The 27,052-nt window shown below is 36.9% G+C and overlaps 1 protein-coding gene across 3 annotated transcripts in view; it reads right to left on the bottom strand.

Annotated features, from left to right (window-relative positions):
* Positions 1-27,052, bottom strand: part of SESTD1 (SEC14 and spectrin domain containing 1) — a 222,665-nt gene that overhangs the window by 164,281 nt on the left and 31,332 nt on the right. Inside the window, exons 1-3 of one of the 3 annotated variants that reach the window (XM_072961234.1) lie at positions 22,235-22,485; positions 18,496-18,720; positions 16,206-16,338 (exon numbers count right to left, since the gene is read on the bottom strand). In XM_072961234.1, the coding sequence (XP_072817335.1) occupies positions 16,206-16,219 (14 nt within the window). In that variant the 5' untranslated portion in view covers positions 16,220-16,338; positions 18,496-18,720; positions 22,235-22,485. Of the gene's footprint in view, positions 1-16,205; positions 16,339-18,495; positions 18,743-22,234; positions 22,486-27,052 lie in introns of those variants that run through there. The other 2 variants (XM_072961233.1, XM_072961235.1) reach the window with 2 other exon arrangements.

The raw sequence follows: 27,052 nt of genomic DNA on the forward strand, positions 1-27,052 counted from the left end.
TCTTGGAATCATTCTCTAATTACCCCAGGTAAATGTTCTTCAAACTTTAGTCTTTTTATAATTTTCATATTTCTTCCATATCCATGAGCACTACATATTTGTTCATAATTTTTAACATATCCATGTATAACCTCTTCTCCAAACTTATTACTATTTTACTTGACTTTTTCCTTAAATAGACTGTTTTCAAAGGAAATTTTACATCATTACCTCATTGTCATTACCTCAAATGGAAAGACCAGTACTGTTTATCACAAATACAAGGTAACTGTAAAACTAATTGAAAGGAAAATGAAACAACGTTTCAAAGGCCAGGTATGGCCAGACTCACCAATAAGAGAGAGAACACAAGTAAACAAAATAATAAAGGGACACAGAGAAATTACAACCAATACCACAGAAATACAAAAAAAAAAACCCATAAAAGAATACTATGAGCAACTATATGGAAACAAATTGGACAATTTAGAGGAAACAGACAAGTTTCTGGAAACATGTAGTCCACCAAAACTGAATTAAGAAGAAATAGACCACTTGAACAAACTGATCATTAGAAATAAAACAGAATCAGCAGTTGAAAACCTCTCTACAAACAAAAGTCCAGGACCAGATGGCTTCACTGGGGAATTCTACCAAACATACAAAGAACTCATATCGATCCCTCTCAAACTATTACAAAAGATTGAAAAGAAGAGAGTATTCCCAAACTCATTCTATGAAGCCACCATCACCCTGATTCCAACACCAGACAAAGACACTACCAAAAAAGAAAATTACAGGTCAATATCATTGATGAACACAGATGCAAAAATGCTCAACAAATTATTACCCAACAGAATCCAACAGCACATAAAAAAGACAACACAGCATGATCAAGCTGGATTCATCCCAGGGACATAAGGATGGTTCAACACATGCAAATCAATCAAAGTGATACACCACATCAACAAAAGAAAGGACAAAAATCACATGATCATCTCAACAGATGCAGAAAAAGCATTTGATAAAATTCAACACCCATTTATAATAAAAACTCTTACCAAAGTGGGTACAGAGAGAACATATCTCAACATAATAAAAGCTATTTATCACAAACCCACAGCCAGTATAATACTCAACGGTGAAAAACTGAAAGCCTTTCCAGTAAAATCTGGAAAAAGAGAAGGACACTCTCACCACTTCTATTTAACACAGTTTTGGAAGTCCTAGCCACAGCAATCAGTCAAGAAAAAGAAAGAAAAGGGATCCAAACTGGAAGAGATGATGGAAAATTGTCACTATATGTGGATGACATGATACTATATACAGAAAGCCCTAAAAGCTCCACACAAAAACTACTAGAGCTGATAAAAGAATTCAGCAAGGTATCAGGATACAAGACTAACATACAGAAATCAGTTGCATTTCTTTACACCAACCATGAAAAGAAAGTAATGTTAAGAGACTCAGTGCATTAAACTAGCTTTTGCTTTGATAGTTTCAGGAGGACTGAAAAGCAGCTGAGTAGAGATCAAGTCCTCTGTAATTCAATGTTATTTAATGCACTGGATGTGCACCACCTAAATCATCTCTTGGGGAACCAGCTATAGATAATGTGTTAAGGGTCTTGTTTTTCTTCTGCCCTTGAGAAAGCATACTTATAAATCTAAGTTAATCAGTGTCACAACAGAATTGGTCTAAGGCAAAAGTATACATGAGAGGGATATTCTTACCACTCCTTTCTGCATATACAATGGCATGGAGGCATTGTGGGCTCTGGAATCAAAGATTTAGTTTACTTTTGTGACAATTCATTATCTCTTTTCTGGATATTATTAGAATTTCCATCTGTAGTCATAAATAAGCTTATTCTGTCTTTCATCCATTGAAGAAGTAGTAACTGAGCTCCACAGTATATTAGCTTTGAGGAGGGTAGTGGACAAATTCAACTTCCCCTCAGATGGTTAATCAAATTAATCCTGAAAATTCATCTCCCTTTACCAGTGAATGGGTCAGGGTGGGCAAGCTAAAGCCAACGTGGTCAATGAGATGCAAGGAGAGACTAGTTGATTGTAGAAAGTAAGCCTTATGCCCTTAGTGGAACCACAGGGAGGTAGCCTTCCTCCCTTTTCAGAATAAATGAAGTGTGATTGTTGTTGGTTACTGTAGGCTATCATAGCCCTCCTTCACCACCAACAAGCCTTAGGGTAAAGCAGATCCTGTTCATGGTGGAGCAGAGAAAAAGATTCTAGCTCCTTAATGACACTGTTGATTGTTGAATCAACCACCCCTCAAGCATGACCAGCCTCCTATGTGAGATAATTGATTTTCTTCCTGTTTACTTCAGTATAAATTTGGTTTCCAGAAAATGTAATCAATAGCATTCTGACACAAAGAGGATACAAAAGAAGTATGAACCATAGGATTTTTTTTTTTATGGGGGAAACATAGCACATAAAAAAGTTAAATACCACCGCGTTTCAGTATAAGTAAAGAATGGCATGGTCATGTTCTGGTACTTATTAAGCACCTAGTATGAGCCAGGCAATGTGTGCTATGTTTTACATGCATTATCTCATTTAATGGTTTTAACACAGTAGGTAGACAGCGCTATCCAAATTTTAGAGCTGAGGAAATTAAGACTTGGACAACTGTGCACCATGTTCAGTTAATGGTGAATGATTAAGGAATACAACTCCAAACTTTGTACTGTGCCACAGCGTGGCTGAGAATAGGAAGTTAGATAGAGGTCAGTATAGCAGATTGGTCAGTCAAACAATGGAAGTAGAGTGGCTTTAAGTTAAAATACACCAGACATCTGTTTCTTACTGTCTTATAATCTTAGATAAATGACCTAACTTTCTGAGCTTCAGTTTTCTTGTTGGAGATATGGGATAATTCTACCTACTTCATAAGGTTCTTGCCAGGATGGTAAGATAATGTATTTATAAAGAGATCGTGCTCCTCTAATGGCAGCTGGCACCATGACTGGGATACGGGAAGGATTTGCAAGGGGCGGCTGTTGGATTATCACACTCACACATTATTTTGTGGGAAATTCCCATGTGTTTGGGTAGGACTAGTACTCATTTTAAAACTGCTTTTATTTTGCATTATTGTGGATTCGTAAGAAGTTGCCACCAATATCCATTTTAAAAAGCTCATAGCATCAAACTGTCCCTGCATATCCTGCTCACTTCATTCTTTTGCTTAAAAAGTTTAATTCAGTAGCCTTTGGGAAATATAAAAAAGAAAGTTCTAATGTACCGAGACTGATTTTGAAGCAGTGGGTATTGGAGGATCAATGGCTAAATCCAGGTATCCAAAGGGTCAGAACTCTTCAGACACTCACCCTGTCGGCATCCTTCTCTTATGGGAGGAGCAGAGGTCATCTTCCTGTTAAAAGGGAGAAAAATCGGAAGGCGGAGGCCAGTGGGAAAGTGTAAGAGCTCGACAGAACTCTCTGCCATCCCACCCCAGGGCTGACGCACTACCTCTCTGCTGCTAAGTAAGGGAATTTTCCACGCACACCCTTTTCATTTATGAAATGCAATCTCCCACAAACTGTGTGAAACAAGACTCTGTGCCTTTTACCCTGCACAACCTTCCTGCCCACTTTCCTAACCACCCCCACCCCCCACCCCGAATTCGCTCACTCTTAAAAGTAACCTTTTAAGTCCTGGGAAATGATTGTTTTCTCAGTTGACTACTGCTTCCCACAGAAAGTCTCTTGCCTCCCTTCAGTGACTCAGCACCTGAGAGAGAAAAATTGGTCTGGAGGGAGTGTTAAGACAGGCCACACTGCTGTTTACAGGAAAGGGCTCGAGCGCTGCCTCCAGGGAAAGTGGAAACGCTGTGCTTAAATGCTGAGTGGAAAATACAACAGATGAGGGAAATCCTGTGAGGACAAGGGAATGGAGAGGGGAACTGCAGAAGCTCTCTCAGGTATGAACAGGTAGATTTACTGGTACCAGGAGCAAGAGGACTCTGATCAAGTGCTCACACTGTTGTGGGGTAGGCAGAGCATGCATTCCTTTGCTCTAATTTTTGGCTTCATCTTCACTTTTCTAACGTTGAAAGTTGGTTAAGTACAGGAGTTTGTGAAACAAGTGGATGCAATGCAGGATCTGAGCTTGGAAAAATCACAAAGAAACAAAGAAAAAAGTCACTTCTGCCTTAAACAATGAAAAAAGTCATTCTTTCCTGCCTTTCTGATTTGTCCACTTGAGGCCAAAGTAGCTGGCCTATTCCCTGAGAAAATAGTTCATTTTAGGTTGTTTCTATTGTCACAAGGGATCTTTTCAGAGCTGTACAAGTATCTGGGAGTTGGACTCTGTTCTTCCTCTTGAAAACAAGTGGTGGGAAAATCTTCTATTTATAATGTTTTCATCATGTCAGTAATTCTTGAATCACTGTAGATTATTCTAGAAAAACAGATGAAGCAAGCAAACTCCCCTGCTCATTGTGTTCATCTGAAATCATAGCCATAATTTCCCATCAAAAATTTGCTATTATTCAGCCATCGATTTATTTACTTATTCACTCATTTCTTTCCTCTCCTTCCTCATATGCTTCGAAGGAGCATACAAAAATGGAAAAAAAAATTAACCAAGAAATCAGTGCCAGAAGAAAATCAGAGATCATACAACCAGACATTCACTAAAGGAATACCATGTATTCAGCCCAGAGCTTTACAGCAGCTAAAACAGAGGGGGAGGGGGTGGCCTGTAATTTTTAAATTGATAATACAAATTCCGGTGTCCATAAGATTAAAACAAACTCACTGCTTAGAAGCATCACGGTGATTTTGACTTGGGGAAAAATTCCCTTCTAAGATGAAATGAGATGGTGAACAACTGTTTCAACAGCACTTCTGCATTTAATGCAGTAATGGGTTTCATAGGATTGCTACTAATAAGATCTCTCATCGCAAGTCGATGATTTCACAGCCAAATTCAGCTCAGTAAGGCTAATTCTGTAAGGAGCTCAGAAATGTGTTTGTAGGATTCAGCTGTAAGATTCAGTGGTAAAATGTCAAATCTCAGAGAAATAGACTACAGGGCCATCAGGGAGTTTTACCAGAATGTATAATAGTTAAGCTTTTTAACCGTTTTGGACAGTGGAATTCAAGGTTACACTCCATGGAGAGATGTTCGAGTACAGGTAATCTATGACAGTGATGAAGGACATCTATCAGCGTCAGTTGAGCTGGTGGTAGAATTGACATTTTCTTATGAAAACTAAGGAGTCTAATCCAAACACAGGACTGAGGTGGCCATGACTGTCTCAGACAAAACAAAGATAAATTCCTTTTTTTTCAATTCCAATTTTTTCAATTGGGAGAAGTTAATTTTAGAAATGTTGAGGCTTCATTATACCTTAATTTGTGGAATTTAGAAGTAATATATGGCCATTTTTTAAAATTTAGGAAGTACAGAAAAACATAAAGAAAAAATTAAAATCACTTTTCATCCAATTGCTAGAGACGACCAGCATTGACGTTCTATTATCTATCATTTTTTTAAAGTATAATGTTGAGATTTTATAGTGCAGCACTTTTTCACTTAATATTACATTGTGAGCATTTTCCTATACCATTAAATATTCATGAAATCATTATTATGTTTTATTATTGCTTAATATTTCATTACATGGGCAAACCATAACTTATTTAGTCATTGCACCATTTGTGGCATTTAATTTTTTTTGCAGTCACTCTGGTCAGGGGATCATACCTTACTTGACTTCTGCAAAGATATAGTCTCTGCAATCACACACTATTTGGGTTCAAATCTCAGTTCAACCACTGTGTGACCCTGGCAAAGTTACTTAACCTCTCTGATTCTCAGTTTCTTCACCTGTATAGTGGGAATAATGTCATTGCCCATCTCCTAGAATTTCTGTGACAGGTGATGTCTTTAAAAGAGCTATCACATACAAAGGGCTCACCAAATGATAGCTACTATTATGAATACCTTCCAGAGGTGTTTATCCAGAGTTGTGACATCAAAAATCTAAGTTCAAGTTGTAGGTGCTAGACCTTAAGCACTGTAGCCTGCATCTAAAAGAATTAGCACCTCACAACTCAAGCTTCAGGAAGGAGAAAGGAGACCATCACAGTGAACATTTCAGCAATTAAAATAAAGGTACTGGATGAAAATTAAAGAGGAAAGCAATTAAACACATTTGGATTCTGTACTAGCTTTCCAGTGCTGCCATAACAAAGTATCACAAATTGGGTGGCTTAAACAACAGAACTTTACTGTCTCTCAGTTCTGAAGGCTGAAAGTCCAAAATCAAGGTGTTGGCAGGGTGGGTTCCTTCTGAGGGTTGTGAGGAAAAGATCTGTTCCAGGCTTCTCCCCTTGGCTTGTAGAAGGCTGTCTTCTCCCTGTGTCTCTTCACAGTATCTTCCTTCTATGTGTGTCTCTGTGTCCAAATTTTCCTTTTCATAAGGACACCAGTCATACTGGATGAAGGCCCACCCTGACGACCTCATTTCGAAAGACCCTCTTTCCTAATAAGGTCACATTCTGAGGTTCTAGGGGTTAGAACTTCAACATATGAATTATGGATGGGACACAAAACTCCCTATGAGGTTCCAAAGTGAGCTTCATCTTACTTTACTCTTTGGAAGAAAAGCACTTCATCAAGACAGACAAGACCATACTGGTTCTAACTTTTCAACTAGCCCACACTAGAATCAAAAGCATGTGTGCACAATGTAAGCTCTCATAGAACTATGGTAGCTGGTAGAGGGGTGAATGTGAGGACAAGACCTAGTTTGGATAATAGAGAGGACTGTGGGGCCACTTTCTCAAATTTTACCATGCAAGTCATCTGTTTCTTCAAGCAATTCTCTCATGAGTCCTGGGGTGTTCACTAAGTTGCATTAGCTACATGAACAATTTACAGGACATGCAAAATACTATACGGTGAAACTTGACACTGTTTCACGTCTAAAGAGACCTCACTGCCATGATAAAAATCAGAGAACAAAATTGGACTTATGGGGACCAGATAATGACTTAAAGAGATAGGAGAAAAACAATACATGGAGAAAATATTTTCTTTCCTATACTTCAAAACTAAAACAATAAACTAATATGTAACTGTAAATTTAATTAGCTGAAGGAAATCAGCATTCTGGAAATCGATCACGTAAAGTGGTCAAATATTTCAGGAATATAAAGAACTGGGGGTTGAGGGCAATGTAAGCCCAACAGATCAGCAAGAACCGAGAACAAATATCCTTGGGAGGGGAGATGGAGACTCTACTGAGTATCTCATCTGTGGTTGTTTCTCATAACTACCAAGTAATAGAATCATGATTCAAGTTAAATCATCCATAGGATTACAGAACTGCAGAGCTTGAAGAGACATTCATTCAGTGTGGAAATGGTGAGAAAACTACCGACAAAATTATAACTCAGAATTGAGTCCCTGCATCTTTGAAGATTGATCTAAATTTTCAAACTGATATAAGGCAGGGACTCAAGCTCTAGTGTTCTTGCTTTAATCCCCAATCGAAAGGCTCAGAAAGAATCCTGTGGAGTCCGGGACCATGACAAATCCAAAGGCTCCTCCTGCAGATTAGATTTCTGACTTCCCTTGGAGCAACTGTTCACAGGATAGTGTCAAGGATCTCCCTGGTCTCTGCAGGAGCTCAGCGTGAAGCATTACTCAGGGAAGCATTTTCCCTGGAATTCTGGCCAGTATTCCTCCAGAAGCAGAGCTGAAAATGAAGAACCTTTAGAAAGGACAGGAAACTGGAAGTAGGACAGCACCTGAGAGCACACTTGTCCCAATGACTTTTGGTATGTTGTCAGATGTTGTGGAAAATTCCAGTTAGAGAAGTTTTTGATGTTTCCTTCTGTGTCTGGTTGAAATATAGTTACCTCCTTTTCTAAACAGTGAAAGACAGTGTCACCAGCCTTCTAAGTCATGTACGAGCAAGGCAGTAAAGTAGGTTTTTGGTAATGTTTCATCCAGAGTTAGACAGAATTAGACAGCAGCAAATCATAGTTCTTCCTAAGAAGTGTTTGCTTTTGTATTTTGCTTCCAAATTGCCATCAATTCTGATGTGTGCAAACACTGAGGCTGTTTGGGAATCTTGTTACCTCCAAGACAACTTCATTTTCGGATTAGTAATAAGCCAAAGGCATAGACATCATTTCCTGGCCTTTGAAATGATGATATTTATAAATACCTCAAGATTTATTTCAAATGCAAACAATTTGGTGGATGGATAATTTAAATCTTTTCACCAGAAGACTCCAATGCAGAGGGATCTACTCAAATTTTAGTTTTACAGTTGTGACAGAAACACACATAGAAGGATCTAAAACAAAGGGGCATGAGTAATTCCATGTCATAAATATTACATTCTCAAGTTTATCTCTCTCTCCATCACATACACTTGAGATATATGGCTAAAATATACATCTGTAACAAACCCTTCTAGAAGATATTTGATATGAGTAGGGAAAATGGCTTGATACACATGATTAGTTTATTTTTGTAAGGTAGAAAGGACTTTGATTCCTGAAAAATAGGTCCACTGCATTCTTAATATATTTAAGAATAAGAATGAATTAGCTATTGCCTCCTGTTTGAAAATCCAAATTAGGCTGTCTTTCCTCTAGTAATTTATACCATGCTATTAATAGTATTTGCTAATAATATTAACAAGGAACTGACCTACTTCCTCTTTTCAACCAAGAGATAAAAGGTAACTCACTTTCCAATTACTGAATACTGTTCTTGATATCAGCTTGTCTCATTTCATAAATACAGTGAAAGAACTTAAATTCTAAACCTAGGGAAAAATTGATAGAATTAAAATTCCCTGGCTTTCTTATCAGGACAAGCAGAAAAGTAACACCTAATACCGTAACTGGCTCCTAGGCATTATAGCTCTAGAGGAAATATTTGGATGTTTCCAGTTAAAACCTGACAAAAGGTAAATTGCAGCATGAATGACAGAGAAAATCAAATGCTGATTTTATTTAGAAGGATTCCATTAGGGAGACAGGTCAAAACTAGGAATTTGTGGCAACTTAACGGTTCTGGGGAGACAGAAAGTGGGTCTGTTGTCACTCAGAAAATGTTTCACAGGCATATAAAATTAATTAGACAAGTACAGATAATGCAGTTAGGTATGTTCATTCTTTGGATGGCGAGGGACAAGCTGTACTGATCAGCTGTATCACACTAGCGTTGATAGCTGAGCTCTGTGCACTGTAAGCACCCCAAAGGCAAGGGGTACACCTTTGAAGTTCCAGAGGAAAGAGATAGAAGTTTATTGTAAAAATTCAAGTCACTGAAAATATCCAGTGAAAACAATGAAAGTAATTTATTGTTGACAGTTCAGTAAATTGTCTCCTAGTCCTTTGAGAGGCTACCCACATCTATCATTAATTTATGTATATTAGACAAGGTGGAAATATTTCTGTGTTAACTGCTGACCTGAAAATTCATTACAGATTGTGGCTGGAAAAATACCTTAATATATGACTGAGTTGAAAGGTGAACCGTTAAAGGTACTGGCTGAAGTGTAAGCTGATACCTAAACTTCAGAGACTAGGACAGAATTGCTCTGTGTGAGACCGGGAGAAAAGTTCTTTCTCCTCACTTTTTCATCCAAAAATGGGCAGTGGGCAAAGTTGAGAAGAAATAATCAACGGGAAAAAATTAGGGGGAGGAGAGAGGAAGCTGTGAGACTGCATAGAGGAGTGAAGAGAATTCATGCTGCTGAGGTTCCAGGAAGCACATGGGGACCAGCAATCTCTCATGGGGACTTCACACCATTTCCTGTGCAGTGGTGATGCCACCTCTTCCATGGCCCCCACAGGTCTAGTAAATATTGTTGTATCCACTGAATGCTTGGATGCAAGGGAACTTTCCTTGTGAGAACAGGTCATGGGACTGAGTATCAAACTGCACTGCAGCTATGTGAAAGGAGTTCACACTAGAGGGGCAGTGAGAGCTAAATCCCTTCCTTCTTTGCTGCCTGATCCCCTTGAATTTGCAGAGCACTTGGGGGAAGTTTTAGGATCTAAAGGACTTAAACTGGGGTTGCGTGTTGAACCACCTTTATTTTTAAAGGTCAGAAAGACCCTAGTTAATATCTGGGTTATAATTATTTTAACTCAAACCATGATGGTGAGGCCTCTCCTCTGTCTTCTTTTTTTTTTTTGTATATATACATTTATTGAAGTATAGTCAGTTTACAATATTGTGTCAATTTCTGGTATATAGTATAATGTTTCAGTCATACGTGAACATACATATATTCATTTTCATATTCTTTTTTACCATAAGGTACTACAAGATATTGAATACGGTTCCCTGTGCTATACAGTATGAACTTGTTTATCTATTTTATACATATTAGTTAGTATCTGCAAATCTCGAACTCCCAATTTATCCCTTCCCATCCCCTTTCCCCTCTTTGTAACCATAAGCTTGTTTTCTATGTCTGTGAGTCTGTTTCTGTTTCATAAATAAGTTTGTCTTTTTTTTTTTTTAAGATTCCCACACATAAGTGTATCATATGGTATTTTTCTTTCTCTTTCTGGCTTAGTTCACTTAGAATGACAATCTTCTGGTCCATCCATGTTAATGCAAATGGCATTATTATCTTTTTATGGCTGAGCAGTATTCCATTGTATAAATATACCACAACTTGTTTATCCCGTCATCTGCCGATGGACATTTAGGTTGCTTTCATGCCTTCACTATTGTAAACAGTGCTGCTGTGAACACTGGGGTGCATGTATCTTTTCAAATAAAGTTCCTCCGGATATATGTCCAGGAATGGGATGCTGGATAATATGGTAAGTCCATTTTTAATCTTCTGAGGAATCTCCATACTGTTTTCCTAATGGCTGCACCAAACTACATTCCCACCAACAGTGTAGGAGGGTTCCCTTTTCTCCATAACCCTCTCCAGCATTTACCGTTTGTGGACTTTTAAATGATGGCCATACTGATGGATGTGAGGTGATACCTCACTGTAGTTTTGATTTGTATTTCTCTGATAATTAGTGATATTGAGCGTTTTTTCATGTGCCTGTTGGCCATATGTATGTTTTCATTGGCGAATTGCTTGTTTAGGTCTTTTGCCCATTTTTGGATTGGGTTGTTTGTTTTTTTATTAAGTTGTATGAGCTGTTTATATATTCTGGAAATTAAGCCTTTGTCAGTCTCATCTTTTGCAAATATTCTCTCCCATTCCTTAGGTTGTCTTTCTGCATTCCCCATCTTCTGTATCGATTAAAATGGAATCCCCTACAAAGAACGTCCCTCAGATACTTCTAATGGTTTTTGGTACCTAACATCTGTTAAGGAACATGTCCCTGGGGTTCTTCCCCTCTTGTCCCCTCTTGTCCCCTCTTGCCCTGGGCATGAAACTCACCATCCTGACTCCACAGGACATAGCAGCCCTTTCACAGTGACAGAGGCTCTCCAGTAATTTGTCCTTGGCCTGCTGACCTTATAGAAGGACAGGTACTAAGTGAAGGAAATTCAAGATGAAAAATAAATAGCTGCTGCAGCTGGTGTACAGACTGCCTTGGGTCCTCTCTGGGCTGAGCCACCTTCCTAACTTGTCATTAGCTTATTTCCAAGGGGTTGAGCACAGGTCAGGGCTCCTGTCCTCTCACAATCTCCCATTATCAAACCCTGAGAAAGGAGGAAAATTTTCTCCTTAACTCAGTCTAATTCCTGCTCACTAAGTCCCCATTTTTTGTCCCAGGATGAATCTCTTTCTAGTAAGACTGACAGTGAAGAACATCCATCTCTTACAGGGAAACCCAACTCCTATATACAAGGGTGAGATATGACTCTGTATTCCCAAGAAGACAATCACAAAGATGACACTTCTTCCATCATATAGGTTAGACAGTCTTACCCTTGGTTAACTTGATGTAAATTATTTTTATAAAAGAAATATATAAAATAACTATAATATAATTTCTGTTCCATTTCCTTATTTCACTTGACAATGTATCTTGTACATCATTCCATATAAGTACATATTTACATTATTCTTTTTAATAGCTGCATGCTATTCCATTAAATGGTTATACTATAGTTGTTTTTTTTTCCATGACCAAGTTGAATTTATTCTGAGAAGGTTAAGTTGGAGTAAAAAGTAGTAATAAATGGTATCACTTGTGTTATTATTTTTTAACATTTTCTACTGATTTATAATCATTTTACAATGTTGTGTCAATACTATAGTTTTTTGATGAACATTTTCATAATTTTTTGGATACTGCCACAAATATTTTTAATAGATAATATAAATGTGATATGTACCCCAACATATATCATCCAATACTTTTTCATTGTGGTCAAACATACATAACATAAAAATTTACCATTTTAACTATTTTTTAAGTGTACAGTTCTGTGGCATTTAGTACATTCATGCTGTCGTGCAACCATCACCACCATCCAGCCTCAGGACTTTTTCATCTTCCCCAACTAAACTTACCCATTAAACATTAACTCCATTCTCTCTTTTCCCCAGCTCCTGGCAACTACCAATCTACTTTCTGTCTCTATAAATTTAACTATTCTAGGTACCTAATGTAAGTGAAATCATACCATACTTGTCCTTTTATGACTGGCTTATTTCTCTTGGTACAATGTTTTCACAGGTTCACCCGTGTTGTAGCATACGTTAGAATTTCCTTCTTTTTACAGGCTGAATAAAATTTCATTGTATGTATATACAAGTGGCCCTTGAACAACATGGGGGTTTAAGGGAACCAACCCTCCGCACAGTCAGAAATTCTCATATAACTTATAGTTGGCCCTCCGTATCCAAAGTTCCTCCATACCTGCCATTCCATGTCCACAGATTTAACCAACCATGGATCATGCAGTACTATAGTATAAATGGACCTATGTAGTTCAGACCTGCATTGTTCAAGGGTCAAACTGTACTACATTTTGTTTATCCATTCAGAGATGGACATGGGTTGCTTCTACCTTTGGCTATTGTGAATACTGCTGATAAGAACATGGGTGTACAAATAGCTGTTTGAGTCCCTGCTTTCATTTCTTTTGGGTATAATATACCTAGAAGTGGAATTGCTGGATCATATGAAATTACTATGTTTTATTAAGTCACTGTGTTTATTTATTTATTTATTTTTGAGGGACTGCCATACTATTTTCCACAGTGGCATCTGGGTCATTTTTAATAACATAAAAACAGCTTTATACATATATCTCAGAATGTTCATGCAAAGTATTCCTGTAGAATAAAGTCCTAAAAAGTATAGAACTGAAATTACTGAGTCAAAAACATTTTTAAAAATATTGCCAAATTTACCTCCTCAAAGATTATATTAATTTACATTCCTATCTACCTGAAATTCTCTGCTTCACAAATTTTGTATTATCAACTCTTTTCATTTTTGCCAAGATGATCAGTGAAGTTTTTAAGCTTGTTTAGATTTGTGTTTTTGTAATCAATAGCGAGGCTGAGCAAGATTTTTCATTGTTTTCTGCCCATTTGTATTTGTTTGTCCATAGTTTCCCTATGTACATCTTTTGCCTGTTTTTCTATTGGGTTGCCTTTCTCTTGGTGACTAAAGAGAGCTCTTTGTAAGTTAGAAAATTAGCACTTTGTTTTCACAAATATTATGAGAATTTTTCCAGTTTTGGCCTTCTGACTGTAATTATGGAAGACTTTTATGAATAATTTCAAAGTTTAAATATATGTAGTGGTATATTTATAGATATTTTTCTTTATGATCTCTGGGTTTCATTTTATGTTCATAAGTGCTTTCCTCACTCCAAGATTTACTAAATACTAATTCTTATTTATTTCTAGTATTTTATTGTCTTTCAAATTTTTTTTTACATTTTTTTATTGATTCATAATCATTTTACAGTGTTGTGTCAAATTCCAGTGTTCAGCACAATTTTTCAGTCATTCATGGACATATACACACTCATTGTCACATTTTTTTCTCTGTGATTTATCATAACATTTTGTGTATATTTCCCTGTGCTATACAGTGTAATCTTGTTTATCTATTCTACAATTTTGAAATCCCAGTCTATCCCTTCCCACCCTCTACCACACCCCCCCCCGGTAAACACAAGTCTGTATTCTCTGTCCATGAGTCTATTTCTGTCCTGTATTTATGCTTCGTTTTTGTTTGTTTGTTTGTTTTTGTTTTTTAGATTCCACATATGAGTGATCTCATACGGTATTTTTCTTTCTCTTTCTGGCTTACTTCACTTAGAATGACATTCTCTAGGAGCATCCATGTTGCTGCAAATGGCATTATGTTGTCGGTTTTTATGGCTGAGTAGTATTCCATTGTATAAATATACTACATCTTCTTTATCCAGTCACCTGTTGATGGACATTTAGGTTGTTTCCATGTTTTGGCTATTGTAAATAGTGCTGCTATGAACATTGGGGTGCAGGTGTCATCCTGAAGTAGATTTCCTTCTGGATACAAGCCCAGGAGTGGGATTCCTGGGTCATATGGTAAGTCTATTCCTAGTCTTTTGAGGAATCTCCACACTGTTTTCCATAGTGGCTGCACCAAACTGCATTCCTGTCTTTCAAATTTTAATTCATGGATCTAACTGGAATATATTTTGGTGTGAGGAGAGAAGGAAAACTTTGTATTTTTTCTCCAAATGGTTAATTAGTTGTCCTAATCCCCTTTTTCCTAACTCAGAATGTTAATATTAGCATTTACTAAAATACCACATATTACTGTTTGTTTTCCTATTCCACTGATACACCTCTCTTTTACTGTGCTGATAACATTGTTTTATTTATTATGGCTTCATATCACCTTTAAACACATATTACATGTAGTCCTTCCACTGGTACTCTTATTTTAATGTTGTTGTTGCTCTTGGCTATTTTCACTTGCACATTCTTTCAGATAAACTTCAGAAACATTTGGTCAAGTTTATTAAAATTCTATTGGGTTGTCGTTGAATTTACAGATTAATCTAGGGAAACTGAAACTTAAAATACTGAATCTTTTTATCCAGAAACAAGACATTTTTACCCATTTATTAAAGTCATTTTAATTTATGGTTATCTCTTGATTACTCTCAGTTGCAGACAAGTCTTAATTTCGAGTTTTTGTTGAGAACCACCTGTTCTGCTTGATTATCTCCTTTGTTTTTCTTAACTGCCTTTATTCTCATCATCTATATACAAACTGTAACTGATTAAGAATTTGGAAGCAAGAACTTTGGAAGAAAATATCTAATTAAATTTCTACCTGAGAAGAATGTAGACAGAGACACAGCAACAATCTTGGCAGATATTCTTCCCAAACCTGTGTTTCTCCTCAGTCTGAAAATGTGCCCTGGTCCATCTTGGGGTGGGGAACGCAGAGTGAAAAAGGAAGGAATAGTGGATAAATTCCTAGTTACTGTAGAATCAGAAGTTTCATGTGTGGCTTTATTTTATTTCAAATATTGTGAATTCTTAGAAAATGAGATGTACTCATAACGAAGCACGAATTAAAAGGAACTCTAAACCAACCCAGAATGACATTTTGGGATATGTAGAGTTCTATATATACTTCCTCCCAGTGGTGTGAATAACTGCCTACTGACAATATTCCAAAATGGAGGAAAGGAGAGTTAGAACATTTTTAAAAAGTGGAATAAAATTTGGGTTAATAAAATGTGAGGAAAATAAGTCAATCTCCTGTGAATCCATTTTTGATGCGTTTATAAACACCATAATAGTGTAATGCAAATGATTTTCATTATCTGTGTCTTTTTAAAGATTGATAAATTGCTTTTACACTGTACAATTTACAATGTAAGTCCAAAGAATGAAATACATATATAAGTAAATATGTAGTAAATTTACAGGAAAAGGCCAAAGAATGAAATAAATATATTTTTAAGAAAAATGTCACAATCACCACTAGAGGGTACAATAAGCAACCTTTCTTCCACATATTTGAGCAGAAAAATATTACTGAGAAATAAAATGCAATTCAGAACCACAGTACCTGAAACAACCTTCACAGGTCATCTGGAAGAAATGGCTTTTAGAAATGTTTATCAGATTTGACATCTAACCAAGAGCAGAAGGTATCAAGTGATTTTCAAGGGCAGTGCTTGTCTTAGGCAAAAGTAAAGGGAGTTTATCAAGGCATACAGAACTGCTTCTAAAGTAATTAAACAGGAAAAAAAAGTGCCTTTTATACTTACGTGGAACTGTGCATCCATCTCACTCAGCAAGCCTGCTGATTAAAGCTTATCCTAGAGTGATTTTACTTCATAAGGGCTTAGAAAACAAATGATGACATAGACTTTCAGAACCTCAGCAAGATCCACGTTGGCACTAAAAGAAAGAGACAACATTTTCAAACCAACTAGTAACAACTGGCATGAGCCAGATGCAAAGAGCTTGAATTCCTCACTTCCAATATTTCACCAGACAAGTGAAGCCCATGTTGTGAAAAGTAAACATATTCCTCATTAGAATTCTAAGGAGAGTAGTTTTTTGTTTAAGTTGGACCATCTCATTCAATAAACCACCTCATCTGCTGTAATGGTTCTGGGGACAAAATCCTTTCTTTAATACAGGATTTCCCCTATCTCCCATTATAAACATTCTCCCAACTTTTGAATATTAAATGCTTTCTGTGTTCCAGAATAATTGCTTCCTAAAAGAATTGCAAAAATTCTCCTAAATTGCAAAACAGGAGAAAATAAAGCAAGCAAAGTTCACTATAAGGAGGAAAATTTGAACCTTCTTTTAACTATTTTTCTAAGCATAGCATTAACATAGGTACATAGCACTTTACAATATATAATGTACCTTTACAATAATCTTTTGATCTGGGTGGGTTAGGTATTTTTATCCCTAACTTCTGAGTGGCAAAATGGAGACTTGGGGTGGTGAAAGCCTTACTCAAAGTCTCTCAGTTAGTAGAGGATGGAGCTGAGAGAATATAATTTGGACTCCTTCTTAATCTAGTCCTATTGCCACCATACTCTGGCTCCTGTGCACCTATAATGACAGTGTTAGAAATCTCCTTAATGGAACATTTACATTTCTGTGAAAGAACTGCAGACTTAATATAAGAAGGATTTTCTATTTGGCTGAGAGTGTTCCTGTGTTTGTGCCCAGAGTGTCCAGTAACTAACCATTTCGATTTCTTGGTCATTTTAGTTTCCCAGATCCATTTTATCATTTGGGTATGACATCCTAGGCAGTTTATCACTGAAGGATTATTATATTTCTTCAGAGGTTGAAGTCCCTTGGCCTTCATCATAACATTACCCTGTCTTGTTTTACTGATTACTTGGAGACCATTCTCAAAATGTACAAAGCTGTTCAGTCTATGCTTAAATCTTTTTAGCATTTGTTAAAGCATTAGAACAGTTTATATTGTTTGCTAATACTATTACTCAGCAATTTTAATGCATATGTATTAGATGTAGAAAAAGATCGTATTTTTACGCTTTAGTATCTGGAACAGGAACATTAGTGGGATTATAGAAAAACAAAACGCAACAGTCTTCTACACATGAATCATTGCAACATAATATGAAGATAGGCTGCTATAGTCCTATACTTTCCTAAATATTTGATTTATAACCAAATATTAAAATATGGGCACTGAATCAGTTTTGAACAGTTTTTTGAGGTGTTATCATTTCAGATGAATTGGATATGATGTGAGTTTCAAACTGCAATCATTTTTCTTCAAGATTTTTGCCATATAGATGCCATCTGTGCTATTATTTACTATATACATATAAATACTTATATTCAATAAAATGTGATTCAAATTATTTTTCTCATATATGTTAAATACATAACTTTGAACTTTAAAAATGTTTCTTCAGAATGTATTTGAAATAATCTTGGGTAGCATATTTGATAGGTGTACCATATTTTGTGAGACACTGCTCTAGTAGAAAGAGTTCTGAAGTAAGAAGCAGAGGCCTAGATTATGTATGAACATCACTGTTTTCTAACTTTGATCACTGAACAAGTCAACAGACCTCGCTGAGTCTGAGCCTTTAAAGTTGTGAGGATTAAAAACTAATTATGTAAAGATCTTTGCACATGCAACGTACTTAAGTGTTAGTTTCCATCCCTTAAAGAGAATTCATCTGATTAAAAATCATGGTTACCCAGGTTAAGACAGTGTAAGTTGAGTCCAAATACCTTCCTCTCTGTGTAATTCTTATCCACCAGATATGCAACAAAACGCTGATAAAAGACCCAGAAGCTATTTCAGAGAGGCCAAGCTATTAATGAAATCAAGTGAGGAGGCAGATCCCCATTGTAAATGCTTACACGATTATTTATTACATTCCATGAGGAATTCTGTTTTCTTTTCAAGGCTGCAAGAACAGAGGCCCACTAAAGAGCTCACATCAAAGGGGAATGGTGCTCCTGTAGGTACTCAGAGGTCTCAAGGAACACAGGAACACCTAAAGGCATTCCCCTAGTTCTCCTGTCATCTAGAACTGGAAAACCAACCTCAGTCATTCAGAGGCTTTGTAGTCTCTTCTTCTCTGTCTCTGTCTTGTGTCTGTTCCCGTGGGACTTTTTCTCATTGGAGTTTCCCCTGCTTGCTCATCTTTCTCATGACCTCAAAATGGCAGTAAGAGGAATCTGGTCGAGCTTATACATTTCCATGAAGCCAGAGGTATTTGGCTAACCAATGGGTTGGGTCTTCTGGGAATCCACCTTAGGAACAATGAGCTGTGAAGGGACGGGTGATGTACTTCATTTATTCAGTCATGAATATATAATTCCTTCCACTACCCTACCCTCCCTCCCAAGGTATTAATAACATTTTGCTAGGGGTAGTGAGGTATACTGAAAAGAGCTATAGGGGAGCATGATTTTTAAGATTGGTGTTTTAATAGATATATCATATGTCTGAAAAATATCCTGTCAGTACAACATACTTCAACTCTTTTTAATGCTATTATCCCAGGTTGTTCTGCCTCTCAAATTAAATCAGCAATCCTTTCCTGGCCCAGGCCACATTCGTACTTTAAAATAATTTTTTTTTCCAGAGAAGTCAGATATGTGAATCAGACTCCTGCATCTAAAGAAACATACCGCCACCAAACTCTTCCAAAGTGGGAACTGAGGACATGGTATTAATACCTACCATGATGGCTCACTGACTCTGACAAATCTGATGAAATATTTTACTTCTTAAATAAAGAATCATTAGTTATTTCTCCTCCTCTAATGTTGATACCCCATCATGTAAACACAGGCTAATAACACTCAATACCATCAGTTAAAGAAGTGAATATTCACATTTTCAGTATTATTTTATATACTGAGTGAATTCAACACAAAGTTAGTAAATTCCTTATGCAAAATTTTGCTGGACTCTTGACATAAAGACATGGGTCTTAAACTTTAGCATGCCTAAGAATCAAATTAAAGATTCTTATTCACTAGGTCTGAGAAAGCACCAAGGAAACTTCTAATAAGCACACCAGATTTTATAGGTGCAAGTGGTCTGAGAACCACACTTTGAGAAATATTTTTGAGAAACCACTGTGCATGGATGAGAACAATCTAAATGAGCTCTTCTGGGGATGACATGGCTTCTGCTTTCTACAAAGGGATCATCACATCGTATACTTTGTATCTGGGACACTCACACACTAGTTATACTAGCATAAGTCCCAATTACCTACTTGGAAATCATTATATAATAACTGAATTTTCAAAAACAGGGTTTCTCAGTGCCTAGGGAGAGAGCCTGGATCCTAGTTAAGCATAACCAGGCCAACTTGGTGCACTGGGGTTCTGGTGTCGGTTTTATGTTAGTCCACAACCCTTTAACATGCATCACTTCAGTGATGTTCCATGCTTTCAGAGTATTCTCTGAAGAAAACAACTTTGTTCCACTTTGAAACAGGTGTTTTGCAAAGGGAAATGTGTCTCTTGAAATCAGATACATTTTTTTGGGTGTTGTCATTGCAGCAAATGATTATAAAAATGCTATGATGGTCTTTGGGGCTTTTTAAAATGTCATACCATGATTTTTAAATAATAGAAACTTACAAATGATACCAGTTCAAACTGAATATTGTATGACTGAAGTCCTTAAGATATTTTGAAGCCCACAGGGTCTTTTTTTGTGTGTCTCTAAAGGGAAAACATGGGAAAATTGAAAACATGTGATAGCATAAGAGACTTTAATTTGTTAATCATAAAGATCACCTGGGTTTTAAATGGAATTTTAAAAAATGATCCAACCTGAAAAAGAATTTAGAAAACAACAGAAGCAAACTTATTTTCCAAAGTTTAATCTGCGCTTTTACATTTAATGCTTCCTACGTGCTGGTTTTAACGCTCCTTTACTCTTTACCTCTACATTTAATGCTGGCTTTGGGTCCTTAAAAAGCTTTTTTCTGCCTTAAATCTTCTCTTCTTAGCTATGGCTAAACTTGTTTTTGTGCTTTTTATTTCTTTTATTTTTAACTTCTAGACGATGAAGAAAGTTAGATTCTGAATTTCTTTATTTTTGGAGATTTTCTCTTTGGAGATTTACGTTATCAGTCATAATACTTTTCTAGTCAAAATTTCAGAAGCCTCTAATGATTTTAGATCTGATTTACTCCTATTTGTTCCATATACTATTAAAGGAAATCACAGTTTATTTTCTACATCTAGACTGATACATCAGGTATGTTTTTTCATGGTGTCCCTGCTATAAGGTCTGTTTTTCTCCAGCCTCTGGTCTGAAATATTTCTACTTATTCACATAATTTCAGTCCAGAGCTCTTCCTTCTTGAAGACTTTCCTGCATTGTTTCCTACTTTGGTGTTCTTTGTCCTATTTTCCAATCTCTAGTCCTACAATTATCCTACGATAATATGATTGTTGCCCTGTCTCTGTCCACATTAGATACTAGCTTATAGAAGATACAGAACTTATTTTGAAATCCACAGTGTCTAGTGCATTGCTTGCCTCAAGGAAACTGCCAAATAAACACTACACAAACTACTACATATAAAATAGATAAACAACAAGGTCCTACTGAAAAGCATAGGGAACTATATTCAATAACTTGTAACAGCCTACAATGAAAAAGAATATGAAAAGGAATATAAATATATGTATAACTGAAACACTATGCCGTATAACAGAAATTAACACAACATTGTCAACCAACTATATTTCGCAACAAACAAACAGAAAAGAAAAAAGTTATGGAGAAACACATTGTTTAATTTTCTCTTGTAATGAAAAGACAAGATGGGCAGTAGAGACCTGACATTCCCATTCCACAACATCTTCTGGGACCAACATACCTTTTCTCTTGCCCCTCAGTCATCCTCAGTGAGTGCCTGTCACCTTGTGGTCGTAAGGTTACTGATCCACCTTCTGTGTCATGTTCATGTTCTTGATGGCAAGAAGGGGACAGACAAAAGTGTAGGCACCAGCTGAGTCAGCCCCCTTTAAAAAGCTTGCTCAGAACCTCAGCACTCCCATCCCAGTTACAATCAAGTTTATCTCACTGGCCAAACCAAGTCACATGACCACCCCAGCTAGCTGCAATGGAGGCTAGAAAAAGTCTCAGCTGAGCACATTGCTGCCCACAATAAAATTATTGTTCTATAATAAAAGGGGAAAAGGGAGACTAGATATTGGGTAGAAATCTAACAATCTCTGTACATCAACTGTGAAATAATGAACTAAATCAGTAAAAAAAAATGTATCTTTATGAATTAGGCTCAACCTATATGTTCTGATTCATATAAACATTTAAAATGACAAGAAAATTTGAACAAGAAAAGCCTCTCTTCAAATAAGAAATAGGTTGCCAAACCACTTATTCAAATATAGTTGCCTGTGGTATCTTAGAACACATTTCCTCAACTACAGCACTATTAACAGTTGGGCTGTATAATTCTGTGTTGTGGGGAACTTTACTGTACACCATTAAGATGTTTAAAGGCATCCCTGGCTTCTACCGACTAGAAGCCAGTAGCACCCCTGATCCTAGTTGTAACAACCAAACCACATCTCTAGACATTGCCAAATGTCCTCTGGCAGGTAGAATTGCCCTTGGTTGCCACTCTTGAATGATATGTTTACCAAACTCCAGTCAGTCAGTCAGTCTCTGAAAGAGATTTCAAACATCATTAGAGTAACTCTGCAAAATATTTATTTTTAAGTTTTAATTGCCCTTTTAAACTTCCAATTATCTAACAATGCAAATGATGACTACTTAGCTTACATGACCAGTGTATGGGCAGGCATGCCTGGAAGTGTGGGGCTGGCTGGACATCTGTCTCTTCATGAGGCCAGCTTCTGCTTCCATACAGCATGACAATCTCAGGGTAGCTAGACTTTTTACACTGTCCCCAGTGCAAGTGTTTTAGGAGAACCGTAGAGAAGCTCCAAGACTTCTTATGATCTAGTCTTAGAAGTACTGGAATGCTGCAGTGGATCAGAACCCTATAGGGCCTTCCCAGAACAGATCCATTGTCCTCTACCTGCCTCCTGTCTGTAAAAAAAACTTTAGAAAGAACAAATTTAATAAGAGAAGTGAGAAAATGCAGAAGCATAGGAAAACAATCAAATAAGACAAAATAACAATAGTTTAGTCATTAAACAAAGACTTTAAGTTTCTCCTCAAAAATATTCTAAGCCATATTCTTTGAGCTATTTAACAGATATTGAAACCCCCACCAGGTGGAAGAAGTTAACTACATGATGACCAGATGATAGCCACGACATAAGCTGCTCCATCTTACACAATTCCAAGAACTGGTTCCAAGGAAATGGAACAAACTACACTTAAAACAATCAAGATGACACTGATCAGTCCCCTCCTTGACCAATTCAAAGATGACTGTCAGAACTGACTATGCTGTTCTGCACGTGCTCCACCCCAGACTTGAATACCCCTGAAACCCCCTTTTAAAAGCTCTTGCCCTTGATGGACATGGGGAGTTGGTTCTTTGGAACATGAAATCACTTTTCCCCAGGATTGCTGGCTTCCTTAATAAGCTATCTTTCCTTCTACCCAACAGTTGTCTCTCAGTATTGGATTCTTGAGGGATGAGCAGCTGAACCTGAGTTTGGTAACAATGCCAATTTTGTTGCATTTTACTGTAAAGGAATTCACTAAGTCCAGCTCAGACTCAAGGTGGTGGGTAAAGAAAGAGAGGAATAGTCATTATTTCTCCAGAGGGGAATGGAATGTATACATAGGGAAGGAAGAAATTGATGGTGGGCATCTTGGAGACAAGCTACCAAATCTGCCCTTAAAAAAAATGCTCTCTCCTTTTCCATCCTCCTAGGATATAGTTTTACCACTCCTCCCAGACTTGCGGCAGCTCGATTTCCGGAAATGCACAACAGAAGACAAATGCTCCATTCACATTCGTAGGATATTCCTTCACTTTGGACAATAGCTCTTTCTTTCCTCTCTGCCTTTTGTTGACAATTGGAATTTGGGGTCTTACTGTAAACACATCCCATTTTTGGGGAGGCATGCTAAACTCATTTGTAAAGTTTTGTTCTAGTTCTTCTGGCATATCTTTCAGGAAATAACATTTCTCATCCTGGGTAAGCTGATCAATAAGCTGATAGAAATTTTCCTCCTAGAAGAATTCAGTCATGATTTTTGGCTTGTCAGAAACATAGACTATAAATGTGCATGGGTCTTGGGGTGGCTTGGTGGAGAGAGAGGATTTGGAAGGAGATAGGTCTAGATATAAATTCCAACTGCACCACTATGGGGCCTATGGTGAGATCCTTAACTTCTCTGACCCTCATCTACCTTCTCTGCAAAATGAGTGACATATGCCTATCTTAATGGTTTTTTCTTTTTTTTTTTAAATCAGGCATTGATTGTTGGGACACAGTTCTCTATGGGTTCCACATTTCTGAACATATTAGAGGCACTGACTGCCTTGCTACAGATTATCTTTTCAATAGTAATCTCTTCTTTCCCTACAGGGATAATAAGGTAATGTCTCCCTCCAGGGCTAAGGTCAGACAGGCTTACTGTCTGTTGTAAAAGATCCAGATTTCCTAACCTCAGAAGTGCAGTCAACTACAGATGCAGGAGTGAGGTAGCTTGCTTCCTGTCACACTGTGGGCATTCAGGCTTGAGGAGTTTATGCAAATACTGACACTCTAGCTAATGCTATTGCTATGATTAATAATCTTTTGTTTCTGACCCAGGAGTCTGTGCTTTGAGGTTGGGCACTTGAGGCAGGGAGGGCAGCAGCAGCCTTATTAATTAATTAATTAATTAATTAAATTTATTTAATTTATTTATTTATATTGAAGTATAGTGAGTTTACAATTTTGTGATTTATTTCTGGTGCACAGCATACTGATTCAGTTTTTATATATATAATATATAATATATATATATATACACACACCACACATATATATTCCTTTTCATATTCCTTTCTATTATTGGCTATTACAACATACTGAATATAGTTCCCTGTGTTATACAGTAGGACCTTGTTGTTTATCTATTTTACATATAGTAGTTAGTATCTACAAATCCTGAACTCCCAATTTGTCAATCCCCTCCCCAACCCCAACCATAAGTTTGTTTTCTATGTCTATGAGTCCATTTCTGTTTTATAAATAAGTTCATTTGCATCATTTTTTTTAGATTCCACACATAAATGATATCATGTGGTATTTTTCTTTCTCTTTCTGGCTTACTTCACTAATGATTATCTCCAGGTCCATCCATGTTGCCGCAAATGGAATTATTTTGTTATTTTTTATGGCTGAGTAGTATTCCATTGTATATATCTACTACAACTTGTTTATCCAGTCATCTGTTGATGGACATTTAGGTTGTTCCATGTCTTTATTGTAAGCAGTGCCAGCAGGAGCCTTGGTGCTCTTCCTGTTCACTCTCCTTCCTTCCACTCTGACTACTGCACTTCCTAATCAGCCATGCCTAGAATGGGTTTGTTTTCTGTCTTCCTCTCCCTGTGCTGATGGGCTCTCCCTTATGCAAGACATCATGACTAGGATTACCAATCTCAGCTTTGTAAAGGAGGAGATAAAGGAGTTTAGAAAATCTGTTTGCTCTATTTTTTTCCAAAAAAGGTTGCTGAATTTTGGTGTCAAAAGCTGAATAGTAATACTATTTTTTTTCCTTTTTACATTCCTGTTTTAACAATTCTAAATCTCCCCCAGGCAAACTTTTGGCAGAATGGAAGCAAGAGTAGGATAAGAAAATGTAAAAAAGAAAATCTCAAGAATATTTTTTAAAACTCCCCATTATTACTAGTTCTCAAGAATTACTATGCAGTGAGTCCCACCTCCCAGTAACAACTGAATCATTCAGTACACTGTGGTTAAGTTTGGTATCATTCCCTTTGCTCAGAACATTTTTTTTATGCAGTTGATTATTTCAAATCCCACATTTCAACCCCTTTAAAAATCTCAGTGTCTTCCATCAGATAAAGGAACAGAATCCACAGACACTTATTGAGCAACATCAAGGTATTCCTGCATGTATTTCAGCATACATGCTCTCTCCAGCCATGTCTGAAAGCTGGAAGATAAATCTTACTCAAATTCTCAATGCCATGATAAGCTCACTTAAGCACAACTTAGATTACTTGAAAAGCAACTGAAAGAGAGAAGACACTCTCTGGCAATGTGATAAAGTTCATTTATTTCTATTTTGAGAAACATACCACTTCAGATTTTCACCAGGATGAAGTTGGATTAATTCTTCACATTTATGTGTAGTATTCGAACTAGAATTCATATCACCTGAGGCTGTAAATTTCTTTGTGGACTCCAACTGCGTTCTCTCTCTGGACTTAAAGCAAATCAATTCATTTTTCACCAGGTGGAAATAGGGGAGGGCAATCAGTATGTCCACCCACCAACAACACTGAATCACCTTCTCCCTTCTCCTCTCAGATGCTTACTGAAAGTCCTTTGAGCAGTTATTATTGTTCTCAATTTATCCCAGTTCAAAATATTGATCATTTATACTAGGCAATTGGTGGGGCTAAGCACTGTGTAGAATAGTAAATAAATACCTGGCGCTTATAACCTTGGTCAACTTGACACTTGAATGGAAACAATGTAAGGCAAAATAAAAACAGTGCCAAAATATACAGTAAATCAAAATAAATGAAAATGTTTATCTATACAAATACTTGTATACAAATGTTTATAGCTGCTTTACCTGTAATAGCCCCAAACCTGAAACAACCTACATTAGTTTCTTATTGTTATGTAACACAGTACCCTAAAATTTAGTGACTTCAAATAACAAACATTTATTATCTCACAGTTTCTGTGGATCAGGAATTTGGGAGCAGCTTAACTGGGCAGTTCTGGCTCTGGGTAACTCATGAAGCTGCAGTCAAGCTGTCAAGGAGCTACAGTCATCTGAAGTCTGGACTGAAACTGGAGCATTTGCTTCTAGCAAGACTCATTTATGACTGTTGACAGACCAGAGTTTCCCATTACAAGGGCTTCTCCGTACAGCTGCCTGAGTTTCCTCATAGTATGGCAGCTAGATTCCCACAGAGTAGGTGATCTACAAGAGAGGAAGGAGGAAGTCCAAAATCCTTACCATGACCTAGATTCAAAAATTGCATGCCATCACTTCTGCTTTATCCTATTCATTAGAAATCAGTCACTAAGTCCAGTCCATACTGGAAAGCAGAGGAAAATTAGGTTCCACCTCTTGAAGGGAACAGTATCAAAGAATTTGTTTTAAAACCATCACACAACCTAAAGTGTTTATCAACAGGAGATTCCACAAGGAAATTGTTCATATATCATACAATGAAATACTGCTTAGCAATAAAAATACATGGAAGTTTTGATATATGCAACAACATGAGTCAATGTCAAAATAATTATGCTAAATGAAAGCAGTCAGACATAAAAGAAGACGTACTGTAGGATTTCATTTACATAAAAATTCTAAATACTGCATATATAGAGAAAGTAGATCAGTTGTTGCCTGGGGACTGGGTTTGAGGGGACAGAGCAATGGAGGGAGGGAGGGATTTCAAAGGAGAACAAAGAAACTTTT

This window comes from Vicugna pacos, chromosome 5 (assembly GCF_048564905.1).
Source record: "Vicugna pacos chromosome 5, VicPac4, whole genome shotgun sequence".
Classification (NCBI taxonomy): domain Eukaryota; kingdom Metazoa; phylum Chordata; class Mammalia; order Artiodactyla; family Camelidae; genus Vicugna; species Vicugna pacos.